We start from the raw sequence: 18,886 nt of genomic DNA, 5'->3' as shown, positions 1-18,886 counted from the left end.
GTATTTTATGATATTTAATAATCCCAATTGGTTTTCTATTCCCAACTGGTTGTGTAGCTCCTAATCCCAGTTCTTTTTGGGCTAAAGAGCTGAAGGCTTAGGGTTTCCCTCACTGACCCTCACGAGTGCTACATCCTCCCTGCTCCTGCTTGTCTCTTCAAATGGCGGAGCTCTCCATTTATCCCACAGAACATTGTAGGGCTGCTCATCCCAGCACTGATTATCTTGTTAAGCAGCTGCAGCCACACCTGGGCAACAGGATCATGATGGATCCCCGCTGTGTCCCTGCCTGCAGGAGCACTGTGGGAGTCCTCAGTGAAGTTAGCATCTGCCCATTTCAGTCCTCCCTCTGGACCTAACTGATACTCCTGAAAGGACACAGTTGCACTCAGCTTCTCCCATGCTCCAAGGAAAAGGAGAGAAACCTTCTCTTTCTCCCTCTCTGTCTCTCTCTCCATCAACTGTTGGCAGTTTTGGGCCATTCCTGGCTTACACACATTGGTTACATGTGTTGAACCTGTGCCAGTGATACACCTCATTTGGTCTGTGGCCTCACATAACCCAAACACTTGGAGCAATATATTCCTTCCTTCAGAAGCCTTCCCTGTTTTAATGAAACCTTGTAATAGGGTGTAAGGAGTTTGTGCTCCTTAGGGAATTCAGTTTTTAATTAAATTAGCCAGTGATACAAAGATAAAATTATTGTGATCGTGTGATTCTCTTCTTCTCTCTGTCCACAACATTTGGCTTGGTATGTGGAAAACTCAGCTGCTACGTTATCTTCCATTGAGTCTGGATTTCCAGTTACCAAACCTGGAGCATTGTTCACCGCACTTTTTCTGTTTGCTTTGCCGTGATGCTGTTCTTTTGTGCTGGTGGAAATTGGTGAAGAATCTGCCCTCAAATCTGCCAGAGAAGTAGAGAAACATTGCTGCACGTAAATCTCATGGTTTTTTTAAGTAAAGTGGAAACATTTGAGCTACAAGCCCTTTGCACCCTGGGCTGTTATTTTTGCCTAACACACCCTGGACTACAGCTATGTTGTTGTAGCTATGCTGATGAGGACATATTGTTTTCTTTTAAAAAATCCACCCATTTCTATGAAGCAATTCCCTGCAGAGCTCACTTCTGACTAAAATGCAATATTGCAATAATGCAGAAGTGTTGAGAGCTTAGCACTTCCTGCCCTGCATGTAGCTGAAGCACAGGAAAACATAGGATTCTTGCCATATTAAATGCTTTTTGGTTTCTTTCCAAAGAAGCATTGCTGGGAAGTCTGACATTACACACAAGTTGGCATGCTGGTGGGGAAATGCCTCCTTAATTTTCCAGCATGGCACTTAGCCAGAAAACTTTGTTGTTCCTTTCATAGTTATCTTAAAGACTTTTTTTTTCCTCTTGCAGAATTTCCTACAGTGAAGCAGTGGAAATTTTGAAGCAAGCTCCTCAAACTTTCACTTTCAAGCCAGAGGTAGGTCATTGCCAGCTGGTTTGTCCCTACGCAGAGCCTGAACTTTGTAGAATCTCCTTTCTCTCTCTCTGATACCACAAGTGTTGTTATTTTGCACAGATTATCTGCCTCCTGGGGTGTTTTGTTTGCTGGGTTGTAAATCCATTGTAACTTTTGCCCTTCGGGGTTGAAATGGGAGCAATGCAAGGAGTGAGATGTGTAGCAGGAGAACATGTAACACTTGCAGGGAAGGAAGTGATGAGATTGCAGTTGAAGGATTGAGGCTTTAGTAAAAGGCACTTCTCTTTCCTGTACGTGAGTAGTGCTGAGAGTGTTGCAGATTCAGTAGCAATCATCAAGAAGAGTTGCTGTACCAGTTCTCAAGAAAAGGAAAAATAAGAGGATAGCACCAAAAGTTGGACAAGGAATAATTAACCAATACCATGTGAAAATGCCATGTAATCTAGATGTAGGTAAAGGGAATCCCTTGTCTTTCCAAAGCATCGATGTTGACTGGGTAAAAGAGTAACGTGCTAGTCTTTCTAAAGCTATGAGATTATGGTTTTCTAAAAATCATATTTTGCCCAGTTTCAAACACACACCCACTCCAGTATGGGACAGCATTTGTGGTGGTGCTCATCTTATGTCTATATTGTTTAATCATTATCTCATTATGATACTTCAAGGAAAATAACCCTCTGGCTGAAGCCACCCTCATAGCCAGTTGGGTTACTGTCTCATCTGTGTGCACAAGTGGGTGTAGAACCTCTAATCTTTTCTCTGTACTACCTGGATCTGAGACAGCAAACTTGGGATATTTTAGTATGAAGAGAGTCTGGGGGAGGTCTGTTCCTCTCTTCCCCTTCCATTCCCCCGATATTCTTTGCATGTCCTATAAACGGACTGGGGGTCTCTAGTCAAAAGCCAGAGGATTTATAACATCCCTGGAAAAATGGAAAAGTGAAGGGCATTGCAAATGTCCATGGTTTCTGATAACAAAGAATTGGTTAATAGGGTGCTATGTTTTCTTAAGTGGGAATTAATGTAGCATGTAACAGCACACAGCAGGGAAGAGGGTAGTCAGCCTAGGAAAGCTGCTTTCTATACACCAAAGGTAATATTGAAATAAGGCTGGTTGCTGGGTCAAGTAAGCTGGCTTTGGAGAGGTGCCTGTTTTCCTTTAGATACGAGCTTGTGGGTTTTTGGGGTTGGGATTTTTTTTGCTTGTTTTGGGTTTTCTGATTTGATACCAGATGCTTGAGCCTGATGCAGGAACGATCTGGCTCTTCTTAACTTCTGTTAAGTTAAATCATATTATTTTACATGTTCTGCTCTGCCTGAAAACTTGTGAAACTGTCTACTTCCCAGTGACCTGTATGAGAAGTTGCTTTCCTTGGTTTCATGCTATTCAAAGCAGTGCATCTCTCTGTGCATGGATTTTGCTGGGTCTCTTGCCATGGGCAAGAGGCACCAAAGCAGATTCCCAGGCCCCTTTTGCTGTCCTTACAGTGGGGCTGTGACCTCCAAACAGAACATGAGAAGTACCTGGTGAAGCACTGTGGGGAGGTTCCTGTGTTTGTGGTTAACTATCCATACGACCTCAAACCTTTCTACATGCGGGACAATGAAGATGGACCTCAACACACGGTGAGTCCTTGAGTCACACCTCCACCACTTTTTTGTCTAGGAATATGTCTTGGCCCACTGATAGACATCATCTGCTGGGCCTGCCCCCAAGAAGTTCAAGATAAAATGTGACCATCAGGTGATCCTGCCCTTTTTTTTTCCTGTTGTAGAAGAAAATACCCAAAGTGGAAACAGCAGGTGGAGGAAGATGCAGGGGTTGGGGCAGTGTTAACTTTTTGCTTAATTTACTTAAGACAAGTTTGTCATAGTTTATTTCTTTTCCTGGTAAACTTCTATACTCTTAAGTGAAAGGCCTAGAATTGGATGGCTCCAAGTAGTCTGTGATTCTCTTGTGATCCAAATGCAGCATCCATGTAATGCTCAAATAGCAGATGGGCAGAAGAAATAAGCTCTTTATCAAGTCTCATGCTTTGAAATTGTGATTTCTCAACTGAATTGAGACAACCTGAAGCATTGCTTCTGCTAAAAAGAGCAACAACACTGCCATGCACCAATGTGTCTTCAGTGGTTTTAATTCTAGCAATATTTCAGCTGTGGGATAATAAAAATAACCCTAGAAGACAGACCAGAGAAGACAGACAGCCCAAAGCTAACAGCCTAAGTGGTAACACTTGGATCCAGCACATGAGTGCCATTGCTACCATATCCATTAGAACTGGTTATAGGAATGGGGATAGATAGGGCTGAACACAAGCAACAGCATCAGAGCAGGGAATCAGGGCTTCAGAAAGCTTGCCCACATGTCCTTGCCTTTCTCTGAGCTGCTGTTGGGTTCTTTATAACCCCACACAGGTTGTCACCAGAGTAACTTGGTGAGATTCAGTTCAAACCACTTGCAGTAGATGTCCTCAGTCTGAGACATCACTGCTGTCATTTAGGTTTTCTGTAAATTTCTGATGTTTATCCTTGAAAAATTTCCTCCCAGCCTTCTCCTGTCAACAAAAGATTTTTCAAGTATATGCAAATCCTTACCTAAGTGTCCTGGACTCTGGAAGAATCACAGTAGGGTTTTACAAAAAATCATCAGTGTTAACTTCTTCTCCTAGTCACTCTGTGGCTATATGGCATGACTTCAATTAGTTTTCTGTCTTTGAAGGTTGCAGCTGTTGATCTCCTTGTACCAGGAGTAGGGGAGTTGTGTGGAGGCAGCTTGAGAGAGGAGCGACTGCCCTTCCTTGAATCACGCTTACAGAGGTATGGGAAATCCACAGATGCCAGGAGACTAGCCTGAGCAGGAGTGTGTTTCAGCAGCTCTCTGTGGTTGGCAAGACAGAGGAGTGGAAGGCCAGATAATAGTATTTAAAATAAGCCTATTTTTGCCTTTGTGATATGTATTTATTTGAGTAGGTGATTGCAAACTGACGAAGAAGTTCTTGTGCTTCTGTCATAGGTGTGCAAAGCGCCTCTCTTTTAGCTCATCAGAGAAGAAAGTTTTCTTTGTGCTGAGAGGCCAGGGCAGTAAGAATGCCTCAGCTCTGCTGCAACTGTCTAGAACAGGGTCTGCTGTGGAACACTTCATTATTTCTTTAGTTTTTGTGGCTGCAAGTGGATTATTAAGGTGGAGGTTGTCACATATACAGACCTTAGATATCTGTCATCACGTTGTGTAACTGAGAAATTGCATTTTTGGTCAGAAGCTTTGCCAGTTGTGATGTAGCTGGCCTCAGTGACTGGCCTGATTTCAGAGAATATGGCTCTTTGCTAATAGTTTTATGGGAAGCTTCACTGGAACTGCTCAAGACCTTTACTGTGTCACAGGGTCTTTTTCCCTGCTGCCTTAGTCTGCATCTTGTTACTTTTGGTAATTTTAGGCTAACTTCAATGTCAGAATATCAAAGCTGCTTTTTAGTTAATAATTGACATTATGTATTGGGTAATTCTCCACAGACAGTTGTTCTCTGGATCCTATGTGATTGTTCAAAAATTTTGTAGAATCAGAGAATGGTTTGGGTTAGAAGATACCTTAAAGACCATCTAGTTCCAGCCCTGCTGCCATGAGCAGGGACACCTTCCATGAGATCAGGTTGTGCAAAGTCCCATCCAGCACTTGAACACTTCGGTTTGGGCCAGGTATACACTTGTGCAATATTGGGGAAAGGCTACTCCCAGAGAAGCACCATTTGCACACTGGGAATTAATTTGTTGCTTAAAGCAGCCACATGCTCACACAGATATATCTAGTCGTGGAGAAGAGCAAAATCTACTTCAGCATAATGAATCCAAAAGGCACCAGGCAATTAAAATCACCAGAACATTAATTCTCTGTTAGAATTCTCAGTTAGAATTCTCTGTTAGTGCAGGATGATGATATTCCCTTTGCTTCCTGCTGCTCTCCCTGTATGCTCTCTGAAGCAGGCATGCTTCAACTCATGTAAAGTACAATGTTGCCTGCTGCATTTTTTCAGTCAAAACTTTCTGCCGGTATCTGAATCCACAGTCCTTAGGAGGTGGAGAGGGGTCCATGTGGAGTTCAAAGCCAGACTTTCTTGTTTGTCAGGAAAGTCATAGAAAGCATTTCAAGGTACAAATGGGGTGTGTCTTTTGTAAATCACACCTCCTTTCACATGTTTTTCTCAATTTTGAGTCCTCAGAATTTGGTTTTGTTAAGCCCAAATATTTTAGACCTTTAAATTCTATTTCCTGCAGACCCAGCATAACCTTAGAGAGAAAAACCAGGATTCTTGTCTTCTTATGCATGCTTCATACAATAGTTCACCAGGTTTTCCCTCTTTTAGTAGCATGCTCTTCCAGGCAAGTGCTGCTTGTGCAGAATAACTCTGTTCCTTTAATTACAAGGGATTTTCTTTTTGTTTCACAGATTAGGACTCACAGATGCCTATCAATGGTAAGACACCACCTTGCTCTGCAAGCTCTTTTTCTTCTTTTGATACTTATTTAAGCAACTGAGGTTTTGTTTGTTTTCTTTTTTTGTTTCTTTGTTTTGGTTTGTTTTGGTTTGATTCTGAGGGAACAATTTTTTGGCCCTATTGCCCTGCCATCACTGCCAGTCTAAATGAAATAGCCAATTCATCTAAATAAAGGTTAATCTAATGCTGCTTAGTTTATGCCTCCAATTTGTCCACTCACAGCACAGGTTATTCCTCTCAGGACTGCATAAGGTGGATTAATTTACAACCCATAATGATTTTTGATATTAAATCACTAGGCAGTATTGGAAGCTGGGTCAATTCTGACCACCATGCACAAGATAAACGGGTTACAGAACCACAGCCATCTGTGACCTTTAAGAATAACTCCCTTTGCAATTGACAGAGCAATTGGGTCGAAAAATCTTCCCTAACAAAGCAGTTAAAGCAATTAAAACTGTCCTCCTAAAGAGACAGATCAACCTTTGAATTAACAGTTTAACCCATTAAAACGACAGAAGGTTCTTAGTGTTTCTTGGTATGCACTTCATCACAGCTGCTGAGAGAGTGGTAGTGCAGAGAATTTTAAGTTTAGAAGAGTATTTTCAAGTATTCTGCAGTATTTGGATTGATCATTAGGAAGGCTGACCTGAAAAAAAAAGCAAACTCTGGGTTCTTCACTCTCATCTTCCCACAATCTGAAATCACTGAGGAACAGCCAGGAGTATGGCAGATCTCCACATCATCCATGTGCAAACAGGGTGAATTTAATTTCTTCCTTTGTTGTTGTAGATGTGGTCCAGAATACACCTTATCAGAGGGAGGGATTATCCTGAACAGGGTGATAACTTGTGTGGTTAGATGCTGAGATACAGCCCAAGGAAGTCTGATGTTCAATGGCAGAGCCTTCCAGCACTACTAAGATAGTGCAGCCCTGCCTCATGCTTCCCTCAAAAAAAGATGAGGACATTGCCTGTCACTCATTTGCATTCTCATGTGATATGTAATGATCACATTCTGGAAGCTCTTCCTGCTGTGATCTTGTTTTGGAGACTTTCCTCCTTTATTCCCTCCACTCCATCACAGACAATGTAACTTCTGGAGAAGATTAAAGCTGTTGTTACCCCCTGCCTTAGCAGGGTCTGGTATCCTAGGAAGTTGCAGGATAGTAGTAATTCTGGATGCTTCTGGAGTGCAGTCCAAAATCTGCCAGAATACAGGGAGGTGCCTTGCCAGCATCCATCTTTTCAGTGGAGGTGGCAGGAAAGACTAAAATTAATCTCTTCCAATTTAGTGATTGAATTGAGTCTCCAAAGCTGGCTCACAAACTCCTGGAAGAACAGTTGAGTCATTCCTTTTTAAATACAATATTTGCTGACTTTTGAATGTGATCGCCTTTCAAGTTCCTTCCAACCAGAGATATTGCCATATCTCTGATTCTACCTGTTTTATTCCCTCCACTAAGCAAGAGGATATTGTGGATCTGACTGTTTCTAGGACAGTTTCAGGATTGCCTTGTTCATGGTTGAATCATAAGGCAGAGGCAACTGATGATCTGAAATACTGCTCTGCTTCTTGCCATTCCTACCTTTTAGGAAGTTTTTCATAAGATAGATAAAGTGACATGGTCAAACTCTATGAGTTGAAGTAGTATTTGGCTAGATTTTGGAGTTATTTTATCTTATTTTCACACTTTTTTCTTCAATCTACAATTGATGGAAAATAGCTCAGAACTGTAGATTATCATCTTGGCTAAACTGAGAGGTCTGTGGAAATGAGATGGGAAAGTCGAGTGGTGAGGGTACTCTGGGAGTCATTTTATTTATATAGATATAGATATAGATATAATTACTGTTATTATTACTGTTATTATTATTATTTCTTCTTTGTGACCAGGGAGTATTAAGTATATCGCCTTGTAAACAGGGGACTTGATCCTGTTTGCAGCCTCCAAGTGCCATCTTCAAAGTAACAAAGCAGATACTTTGTAAGGTTCCCACAACCATCAGAGTGAGTAGTGTTTCAGACAGTCTTCCTACATGTAAGGCAGTGCTCCCTCACTCTGATTATCTTCATGTGCTTCAGTGGAGACAATTGTCTCATACTGAACCCTTTACAGTCCAGGTACCCTTTTGATCTTCTGTTGTAACACTGGTGAAAGTGCACAATAGCAGAGCAGGTGTTATCTGTTGTCTGCATAGTGGATGTTACTGTGTTTTTTCCCTGCTCCTGCTCTGGTTGAAGAAGATTGAGCTGTGTTGGGGTCTTTCACTTCTGGTAATCTTTGAAACTTGAATGTCAGAGTGTTCTGTTGGGTCCTCGTGTGGCAGGGTAAAAGCCCTTGTGGGCTTAGTTGGAGAAGTAGCACTGGTGAGCCACTTGGAGCCCATGGCCAGTGACTACACTCACCTCATCCTTTAACCTTCCTCAGAGTCCAGTGAAACCAGGTAGCTCATCACTGTCCCTGGCAGCCACCTGGTCCTATTACTCCTCCTTGGGAAGAAACTGGAGTGCTGTGCTGGACCAGACAGAGGCAAGCAGAAAATCAGGGGTGTTTTTCTTACACACACACCCAGTAGAATATTCAGTTTCACAGACTATAGTATCTTTGTTCTTTCAGCCTTACTTTTTTCAAACTGGCCACAGTACCTTCAGCATAGCAAGGGGATTGCATAAAAGGTTGAGATTATATTTGTTTTGAAGAGACTGAAAAGAACACATTCTGTTTATGAATGGTCACTAGGCTCTTCGCGGTGCCTTGCTGCGTAACACAGGGAGCTCACAATGATGATAAAAGAATATAAATCTTTAAAAGGATGAACAGAAATGTTCTAACATGGCACATAACGAGCTCCTGGAATTCATTGCTGGGGGATGTTGCTATAGCATGCACTTTAGTAAGATTCAAATCTCTGAAGATCTACCAGTGCTCAGGTCTAGAGCAGGCATACCTGGGCTAGCTGGGGGTCACAGAAAGTTACTTCTCCTGTGGAATAATGCTGCACAGTCCACCAGTTGCCAAGAGAGTGCTCAGCTCCACTCTTAAGTATGAGCTACTGGCAAAAACAGCTAAACTACTTCACGACTCTTATTGAGGTGAGAAACATCCAATGTCTCTAGACTACTGAATGTAGGAAAACATCAGGGAGCATTTTCCAGCCTAAAGGGATTTTTCTCTTCATCTGCAGGCAGTTACTTTTTCTTTCATCTGTGAAGAATGGAAAATTTCTCCATTCTTCTGCTTCTTCTATGCACAGTCATCAGAACGGATTCAGAGTCTTGATCCTCAGCACATTTAATTCAATGGACTTTTTCCATTAACTTTGATGGGTTTTGTTTCGCTCCTTTTGCCAAAATGGCTTCTCAAAGTGCTTTGAGATGTACAGATCAAAGTCCTGGATAAGCAAGGGTAGAATTTATTATTATTGTTCATCTGGAAGTAGCTGAGTTATTTCATCTTCTTACAATGACTTTATAAACTCTGTTGCCAGCAAAAAGGGAGAGAAGATGCTGGGCTTAGTCTCAACTGCCTTTGCAAAGGCTGATGCACTTACAGACATCATCAGAAAAGTTTGTGCTTTTACTTGTATTCCCAGTTACAGCTAAAGTAGTTACCAGCTGCTTTGGCAGTTCTGCTCAGAACTCCTGAGCTGGGTCAGACTGATGTGCCACGGCCATCACCCATATCCCTCACATTTATGAGTGTTTTGTGAGTCACCACCCTCAGCATCAGGTCTGCCCATCACCCTTGCAAACTGTGCAGCAGAGCTCCCCAGGAGCAGTTAAGGGTATTTACAGAGACTCAAGTTCTTCTTAATGCAGTCTGTGTAAAGTGGATAGAGGTGAAGACCACCATGCAGTTGCACAGCCTACATGCTCTTATCCTGAGCATAATCCTCATCACATGATGTGGGGTGCACACACCAAGCCTTAGTAAGCCAAGCTATCACCCAGCAGCACAGAGAGAAAAGCACGTGGGTCCCAGTCATCAGAAAACATGTCCCACTCTTGGGCCTGCTGTTCAACTTGCACTTTGTGTGTCAGTGCTACGAGGAAGAAGTAAGCTCTGCTTCTCCTTTTGCTGTTTGGGCAGTGGAGGGGAGAGGAAAAACACTGGGGAAGAAAAAATCTGAATATTGGATTGATTTCCCAAATTTAAACTACTACTAATGAGCTGTAAGGAAAAATAATATTTCTTGGTATGAAAGGCATACTGTCAAACTGAGTGACAGGGCAATCTTGCAGCTATAGAATTTGTGGGAGAGTACCCTTATTTTGCAAGTAAGGGTGATCATGGGCATTACTTTGTCTTCATTCTGTTAAAATACTGTCTTCAAGCCAAGAAAGATCTGATGTCCAAGCAACTACACGCAAATATACAAAATGTATATTTTATATATTTATAAATTTATAAGTACATATACACACAAATATAATATTTCCTTGCAGTTCATTAACAGTATGTAAAATTTGGGAAGCCATTTATTTCAATCAATCCAATCTTAATTTCTTTCACGGTGCTCTGCCCCCCTCTACTCCACTGCATAAGTAGTAAAACATATGCATTTATATTTAAGTGCACTTGATTTTTTTTTTTAACTGGGATGATGAAATATTCATACACCAAGATTAGAAGCAAGTAATACATCTGGAGTCACTCAATCCCCTACTAGTGCATTTATATAAAGAAGAATACCTTGGTGCCCTCAGCAACCTCAGAAGTGGCCCCACAAATCAATAGTAGCACTGAGATGTTTTTCACTTCTATTAAAATAAAACTGTTGGGGACAATTTATAGCTGCAAATACAGTATCACACCAGCCACAGTCCAGCTGGGAAGTGAGTAACTATAGAAGAACCATCATAATCTTGTTGACACCCATATACTCAGAGTATCTGCTTCCAAACGTTTTCTGAGTTTTCTGTGCACAACAGGTGCTGTTCTGCAAAATGAAATGTCTTGTTCCAGATCTCATTTTTAGAGATGATATGTTCAAGGGGTTTTTTTCTGGCTTTCTATAGAAATAAATGAATCAGTCTGTAAGAGTGACTGGGGAAAAAGTAGCAAAAAGCCATCATAATTACCTTAAAAGAAAAAAAAAACCATGAAGGAATGTTGAGTAGACAGACAGCAGGACCTATTTAAGCTTCTAAAGAAATTGCTGGAAATGAAATTACTTACACTACTGAAAAGCAAACAGAAATTGAAAGAATTTGCAGGACAGATTTCCACACCAACATGGCAAAGGCTAGACAAACCCAAGCAGAGAGCTTCACCTCCAGCAGTGGAAGTGCTTTGTGATTCTGTGGGAACCTGAATTTTGTTTGTGCCTCTGCTAGGAATATTTTAGGTACTAAAACTACACAGGTGTTTCCTATATGAGCAGAGATATGGTGCTCAAGCTGTTCTTTGTTACCCAAATACGTTCTTGCTCCTAAAAAAAACATGCTGTAGTGTATTGGCAAATCATAGCTATGACTGGGTTTAAACTTGGGGTTTCTGCTAATACAATTCTGCTTCTTCATACCCCTGACCAACACAGAAATCACAGTGGTTAGGGTCAAAGGGAAATAATTCAGATGGAAAGCAAAACCCTAGATGAAAAGCTCACTTTAATGACATCAGCATAACTGTGCTGCAAATGTAACTGTCTGTTTAAATTACAGGTATCTAGACCTCCGAAAATTTGGATCAGTTCCTCACGGAGGCTTCGGGATGGGGTTTGAACGCTACCTGCAATACATCTTGGGAGTTGACAATATCAAAGATGTTATTCCTTTCCCCAGGTTTTCTCACTCCTGTCTCCTGTAGCTCAGCAGTTGACTCATGTGGAGAAAACTGCTGGTGTAACTGTGTGTATATAACATACCATGATATGACTGGGTGTGTTTCATGGGAAATCAAGGTAATTTTTACATCAATGAAACTCTTGGTCAATTTAATACTGGGTTATTGAAAATAATATATGTTCTGGTGAGATTATGGAAGGACACTGGCAGTTAATTTGATAGCAGCTCATGTCTTCAGTGCACTTCAGGAGTATTAATAAATCCCACTTAACGAAAGGGTTACGATTCTCATGAGACTAGTACATGCCATGGAAGTACTGAACAAGCACTGAAGGTAGCAGGGAGTTTTATGGGAAATATTAATAAGGAAGTGTGACCTAAAATATTGTCGTGGCTGTGATACACTTGCTACTGCTACAGTCAGGAAATGGCTACTGTAAAACATGATTCTCCCCACAATGAGTTAAAAACAAATATTGTTTACCTTGGAAAAATCAGCCAAACCTAGCAAGGAACAATGTCATAGTGGAATTGCTGGAGTGAGTTTGTTGAATGATGTTTGATTTTGTGAATCATCAATAAAGATGTACACTGGGTTGTTTTATAACTCTGTATGGTTTCTTCTTCTGTTATAAAACTGTCGCTCTCAGCATGAGAGAGTTTCCTTCAGTGTCTGGTAGAGGTTTCATTTTCTGTATAACCAAATTAGTTGCACAACTTCTGCAGAAGGTATCTGTTTTCTGTCTCCAAGAAAGCACATATTCACAGCAGACAGAAATGTTCAGTTAGATGAGAGTTCATTCATCCATCCATCTCTCCAGAGCCAACTTGCAGTTCATGGTAGGGTTTTGTTGTTTCTTTGCTTTTCTGTTGTTGTTATTGAGAAAATCTCTCATGTGCTCATCGGACCAAGCAGTTTGGTCTGTATTGCAAAACAACCAACAGATGCTCCCAAGCATTGCTGTGTATTAAGTAATTGCTTATCACTATAGGATCTGAACTCCTTGGCAGTCTCTAATGGCTTTATGCTCTCAGCTTCTCTGCCAGGTAAAGAAATACTCATTTCTGTTTTGAAGACAGTGTTATGGGAAGAGCAAGTGACTTGCCTGAGGCAACTGGAAACCAGTGATTTATTTGGGACTTGAACTGAGGGTTTCAGCATCCTTCTTCCCTTCCCAATGATCATAATCCAGCAAATTATCATTTTCATAGTGCTTGCTACTCATAAGCCCACTGCGGCTGGAGTATAAACCATGTATATGGGCACACACTACGAGAAGTGGCTGCAGAACAGCCCTGAAACTTCTTTTTCAAGTAGACGGAAGAAACTGAAAAACTGTAATCAATTAGCACTGCACTGGTATTACTGCAGTCACAGTTCTCTCTGGTAAGGCTGCGTGGTACTGCACCTGCAGCATCTAAAAATACCTGTTTGTGTCATGTGGCACCTGCCATGTCTCAGTATGCTCCATGGCTGGGGTTTTTACCTGTTATGATCATGCAAGCAACATCACCATGAGGTCATTACTTTGGGGGGCTTCTTGTGTGCACTGAGACATCTCCTGCATATCAAGATGTTTTCATGTCTCCTTCATCCACTTGATTAGGCAGCTGTTAATTGTGCGTTTGCTGGTTTGCATTTCCCAGTACAGCCCTGAGTTGGCAAGTCTGGTTCCACAAAACAGTTTGAGCACCTGCCTTCCCTTTGAAACCACTGAGAAGTTCCCACATCAGACACTGAAGTATCTTCCTGCATTTGGACCATCTCTCCTTTAGTATGTTGTCTTAAGTGTTATTGCTGGCCTTTATGTTTTGGAATGACTTCTCTGCAGAAAGACGTGGAAAGAGTAGAGCTGCCAAACAGCCCCATACATAGTATGTTCCCTAAATGACTTGCAATGAGCAGGTGTCCTTATTGAGGTCCTTAGTCACTGATTCTGTCACAGTCACTGTAAATGAGAGTGCCTGAACTGGAAGCCCTTCTTCTGAGAACAGTGGGGTGATGGCAAAACATCTCCTGTCCACTCTGCTGGCAATCCCCAACAGCAGCTCTGGGCTGCCTGCATTGGTTTTGGCATCAATGGGAGGTTGTTGATCCTGCTCTGAGATGCCAGATCTGATGGACAAGGTGGGGCTAAACAGCAACAGGTGAAAAACAAGATGTAAAAAAGAAGACAATGGAAGGTGCCAAAAAGTTCTCAGTTAATGTGACATGAGTCACAAGTTACAGGGAAGGACACAACTGCTTCAAACAGGTTTGCAGGGTGGCTGTCAGGGTGACAGGGCAAGAACAAAGAACTGATCTAATCCACCTTTTGTTCTTTGCCCTTTTCAGAGGTTGTTGCAGGACTGAAGGTAAAGGTTGAACCTTTGATTTGCAGATAGGTAGATGTAAGTAAGAAAGAAGTAACAAGGATGCACTGTGAGTGGTTTTTTGTGTGTTTCCAACTAGGTGACCATGAGGAGCAGTTTCCCCAGTCTTCTACATGTCCTGGTTCATTTCAAGGTGCTTGATGAGCTGAGTATTCAGTGAGCTAAGGGGGCATTGCCCTTGGGTCTGAAAGCTCAAAAAAAATACCCCTGGTAATTTGGCACTAAAGGAGGAAGGAGGAACTGAGCAGGGTTATCCCAAGAGAGGTAACCAGATGGCTCAGAAGGGGAAGGAAAGGTTGTCTAGTTTTGGTAGCAGCCTTCAGCATGTGCTGGTTTGCTAGTGGTGAGAGAGAGGCTGAGGCCCTTTGCATTATGATACTGCTCAGGGTTAATACCGAGATTGGCATTCTTGTGAGAAATTTAATTTATGGATAGCCAGCAAGGGTGGGAGCCGCTGTTTCCCTCCAGGCTGGCATTGTTCACCTCGTGCTATGTATATATAACATGGACTGGTATTGCCAAGGAATGCAACATGTTTTTTCTGGGATTTCCACGTGGAATGTCATGTATTTCCTTTGAATCTCCCTTCTAGGATGAAACGGAAGTTAATCTGGAGGACGGGGAGGTCATTTCTCTTGGACACGTAAGCAGGGAAATGCACCAAGATTTTCTTAATTTAAGGAACTTTCCTTGCTACATCTTCTCTTAGAGTCTGCACCCTGACACTGACTGAAGCCAGATAAAAACTGTGACACTTCTTCAAATAAACAGCTATTACTCTTTGCACACTGGAATCACCTCTTAGGCTCACCGTGCAGTGCACAGTGTGTTTTTAGTGCTGCGGTGTTTTTCGTGCCTTAAGCAGTCACCTCTCAAGCCCAGGTCACCAGCACTGTCTCTGCTAGCATCATTTTGTAAGTATTTTTTGAAGTTTCAGTTCCTCTGCTTGCCTCTTTTCAAGGCTGTCCTCACTTTGAGCTTCAGAGGAACGAATGAGTGTCATTGATTACTGCGTTGGTAGCTTTGCAACATTAGAACAGAGTGATGGGAGATAAAAGAGCTGCACCATAAACTTTGCATAACTAAATGCCAGCCTCTCAGAAGAGTATTTAGAGGAAAACATCTGTTTTTTTCTCTTCAAGAATATCAGATAATCCCTTCACTTAATTTTTTAATGTGTAAGATCAAAGTATCCCAAAGTGCTCTATTTTTAATTGAAAAAATAATACCTGCAGAACTAACACCCTGTTCCAGTTCTTCTCATTTTTAAATCCACAGGAGAGCAAATGCACACTTGGAAGCTAGGAGCAGAGATTGCTGTTCTCTCCTTTACGATTTACATTGTAATACTGTGGCAGTGCTCAGATCCTGGGCTGTTGTACCTTCTGTATAAGCAGAGACAAAAAAGTACATGGGCCAAATGATTAAACATCAGCTGACCAGCACAGGGATTTTAGCTGAATTACGTGCATTCAGGCCCCCAGACCTGAGGGAAACACGCAGCAAGGTGCCCAGCTCAGCAGTTCCCTCTCTGGTTTATTTGGTAGTAGTTGTAATTTATAAGGCATCACTTGTTTGAGGGAATGCCAAGACTTTGATGGGAAACGTAAAGTACAGTTTTGCTTGCTGGACTAATATTGATTGTTTTGGGAATAGCTTATAGATGTGTTTTTCCTCAGGGGCTGAGGGGGGCTAATTTGCCAAGAAACTTTTGTCATTGTTTCCATTAAATGTGTGTGTAGAGATAAACGTGGCTTTGCTGTTGCTGAAACCAGTAACAGCCATTATGACTGTTGTTTTAGCGTTTACATTACACTTAGGGACAAATGAGAGATGGGTCCAAAGGAGAAATAAGATTTTTTATAAAGATTGACAGAGTTCTAATTTCCTCAGACCTAACCAAAGCTGTTAAAGCCACAAAAATAGTGGTCTTGGGGGTGAATTTATTGTTTTGTCTTACTGTTTGTTGCAGAGCCATGACCTTCAGAAGGATTGTAAAGTATTATTTTATGATCCTGCTGATAAAGAGACATATGTAATTTACTATATGAGTTCTTACAGACTTGGCTAACAACAAGTTTGACCCAGAGTTCAAAGAAATTATGGCTCCCGTTGTTTTATGGCTGCTGTGCCGCAGTGTCTGCTGCACAAGGTGTACAGGAAAGATGCTGTAAAGGGAGAGCTTTCACATAAAGGGCCAGAGAGTGACAAGACTGTATGGCCATTTAAAAGTCATGTACCAGCTACATCAGAAATTGTAGGCTCTATTGTGAGTGAAATATGGATGAAATTACTTTAGAATCCATGGTGCTCTTATTGCTGATTCTATTTTACTGCAGAAAATTGAGGCATAGAGCAATTAATCTCCTTGCCCAAGGTTAGGGAAGATGTGTGGCAGAAGCATGGAAGTGACCCAAATCAACCAAATCCCTGCTTGGCTCCTGCTCTTGAGACTTCCCTCTATTTGCCTTTGGGTGCACTGCCACACCAGAAACAAGGCAGGATGTTTGCAACTGATCCGGTTTCAAACGCATTTTTGGCATTTCTAAGATCTTTGCCTGTGCTTCAGTGATTTTTATCTATCCCTGCATGTCCCGAGGCCTTTCAGAGAGAGCAATCCTGCTGTTTATTTTTATTACTCTTACAATTGATTTTTTTCTGAATAATTTGAGGCAGCCTAAAGAGTAGATTTTTCATTTTCTTTGCAAGGCTTCATCTTCTGCTTTGCTCTTCATTGATATCTGTGTGTCTTACTATTTTCAGCAGGGTAATGTACTGCTGCTTGTGCGAAAGAATGGAGTTCAGAGTTTTTAGAAGTCACTGATCATACAGGTTGCTGGCAAAAAAGTATGCAAACAGCTCAGAAAAAAATCAACATGGACTGGTAGGAGGCCTTGGTAATCATGTAAACATTTAAGTTTCAGTATGGAACTATTCCCTACTATCTGCCATGGCTTCAAAAAGAGGCTAGATTTCCAGTCACGGTGGAAAATAATTACACTTCACTGACACAATGTTTTTTAGTAATACTTCCATGGTGTCTTTACCTTCAAAGTGACTTTTGAGCAATAATTCCAGTATCTCTGATGGCCCTTTGAAGATCCTGGGCACTCTGTGCTCAGTACTGTGGTTAAGCTGTGTGAAGCAGGCATATGATCCATATTTCTCTGAGACACGGGTCTCCCGTTTTCTGCTTGTCCCCCAGCCTTGCTGCTGCTCCATTGATGAGCACGTGGCCAAGGGCTGCACACCCAGGCAGGAGACAGCTGAACTCCCACCACAGCCAACTCAAAAGCTGACTGACCTCTCAGTGTCAGTGCTGCCAGGGCTGTTCACACAGCTGGGACACTCCAGGTCAGTGACAGATGAAGGGACTTGCCAGAGGCTGTGGAGGGAAGCAAGAGTCAGGATTAGGGTTTCATTTCTAGGCTGCCCTGTCAGAGTTAAGAACAGGTTTCTCCCTTTTCTGCACGAAGTTACAGAAACTCAGTGCTCAACTGGTAGTGAGTTTGCAGCTCCAGGAGATGCAGCTGTGAGCACTTACCTACTGCGGAGATTCTGTCATCACTGTAGCTGAGGAGGTCTCCTTTTGGCAGGTTGGGCTCACATGATGGCATCTCTGTGAAGCACTTGAAATGACCTCTGCAGCTGTTTAGTATAAATAAATCACCATGTGCTCTCAGGCTGGCTCAGCAGCGTGTAAGTGGCGTCATAGCTGCCAAGATGGGGCTCTGCACAGCAGCTGGAGTTCTGGGAAAGGCGTGCTTTAGGTGCTTCTCTGTAAACATGCATGGCTGGTGCTTTTCCAGATCACCCTGCAGGGCTGAACTTTGCCACCTGCAAAACTCGAATAACCACACAAATCAAATCCGAGGGCCTGGTTTATACAGTGGCTTCAAACAGTCTTTCAAATTCCATTATTACTAATGGCATTAATAAATTATTAGTGTTTATGGTGATTTAGGAAGTATAAGGTTCAAGTATTTAACAAATTTCATGGGCCTATTTGTTAATGAACTTGATGGACAACTTGCCAGGCAGGATTATGTTGCCATGTCCTTGGAGTACATGCTAAAACACAATGTTTTCAGCACTGCGTTACTCCAGTCCCTAATTGAGATCCAATACCATCTGTAACAGTGCTGCCATGGATAAAAGGAAAAAAGTTTGTGCTAAACCCTCTGAGATAGAACATTATGAAGTGTTCATTTCCCAGATCATTAGAAACTTAAAATAGCCATCTGGCCAAAACCAGAGATGCATATGCCTGCAACTACAGCTTAACAGCATTCAGCTGGGAGGGTGGCTGCTGTGTAGCATTTGGGATTGGCAACTGCAGAGCAGCTTTTGCTCTGATCTCAGCAAAGTCTCTTCACACTTTAGACTTCTAGGAGATGTGTGTTTAAAATGCAATCGACATCTCAGCCAGGAATATAATAATACACTCTAGATGGGCTAAAATGCTTTGAAACCACACGGGCATTTCCCCTCCATGCATTGCTCCGTGATTATTTTCACTCTTAAAAAAGTGCCATATTTCCATATTTCAGTCTTTGTTTGCCTGGCCTCAGCTTCTTTTGGGAGTATATCAGTGTGTCTTAACTGTCAGCATTTGAGGGGTATTACAAAAGACAACAGGCTCTTGAATTTGCAAAATTTGATCTAAAGTATGATGGCTTTCACATGCTTCTTCCATGACTGGTAGTAGCTGGGGGGTCTGCAAATAAGGTCTTTATGCTGCTGGCTTTGTTGCATTTAC

General features: G+C 42.0%; 1 protein-coding gene across 3 annotated transcripts in view; it reads left to right on the top strand.

Annotated features, from left to right (window-relative positions):
- Positions 1 to 12,361, top strand: part of NARS2 (asparaginyl-tRNA synthetase 2, mitochondrial) — a 48,617-nt gene extending 36,256 nt beyond the window's left edge. For all 3 annotated transcript variants that reach the window (XM_050972213.1, XM_050972204.1, XM_030234195.2), the window contains 5 exons: positions 1,405 to 1,471; positions 2,960 to 3,097; positions 4,194 to 4,291; positions 5,916 to 5,942; positions 11,632 to 12,361. In XM_050972213.1, the coding sequence (XP_050828170.1) occupies positions 1,405 to 1,471; positions 2,960 to 3,097; positions 4,194 to 4,291; positions 5,916 to 5,942; positions 11,632 to 11,776 (475 nt within the window). In that variant the 3' untranslated portion in view covers positions 11,777 to 12,361. The remainder of the gene's footprint in view (positions 1 to 1,404; positions 1,472 to 2,959; positions 3,098 to 4,193; positions 4,292 to 5,915; positions 5,943 to 11,631) is intronic.
- The last annotated feature ends 6,525 nt before the right edge of the window (positions 12,362 to 18,886 follow it).

Source organism: Serinus canaria, chromosome 1 (genome assembly GCF_022539315.1).
Source record: "Serinus canaria isolate serCan28SL12 chromosome 1, serCan2020, whole genome shotgun sequence".
NCBI classification, from domain to species: domain Eukaryota; kingdom Metazoa; phylum Chordata; class Aves; order Passeriformes; family Fringillidae; genus Serinus; species Serinus canaria.
Note: the sequence above shows the minus strand (reverse complement) of the source record. Positions and strands in the feature narration are given on the sequence as shown.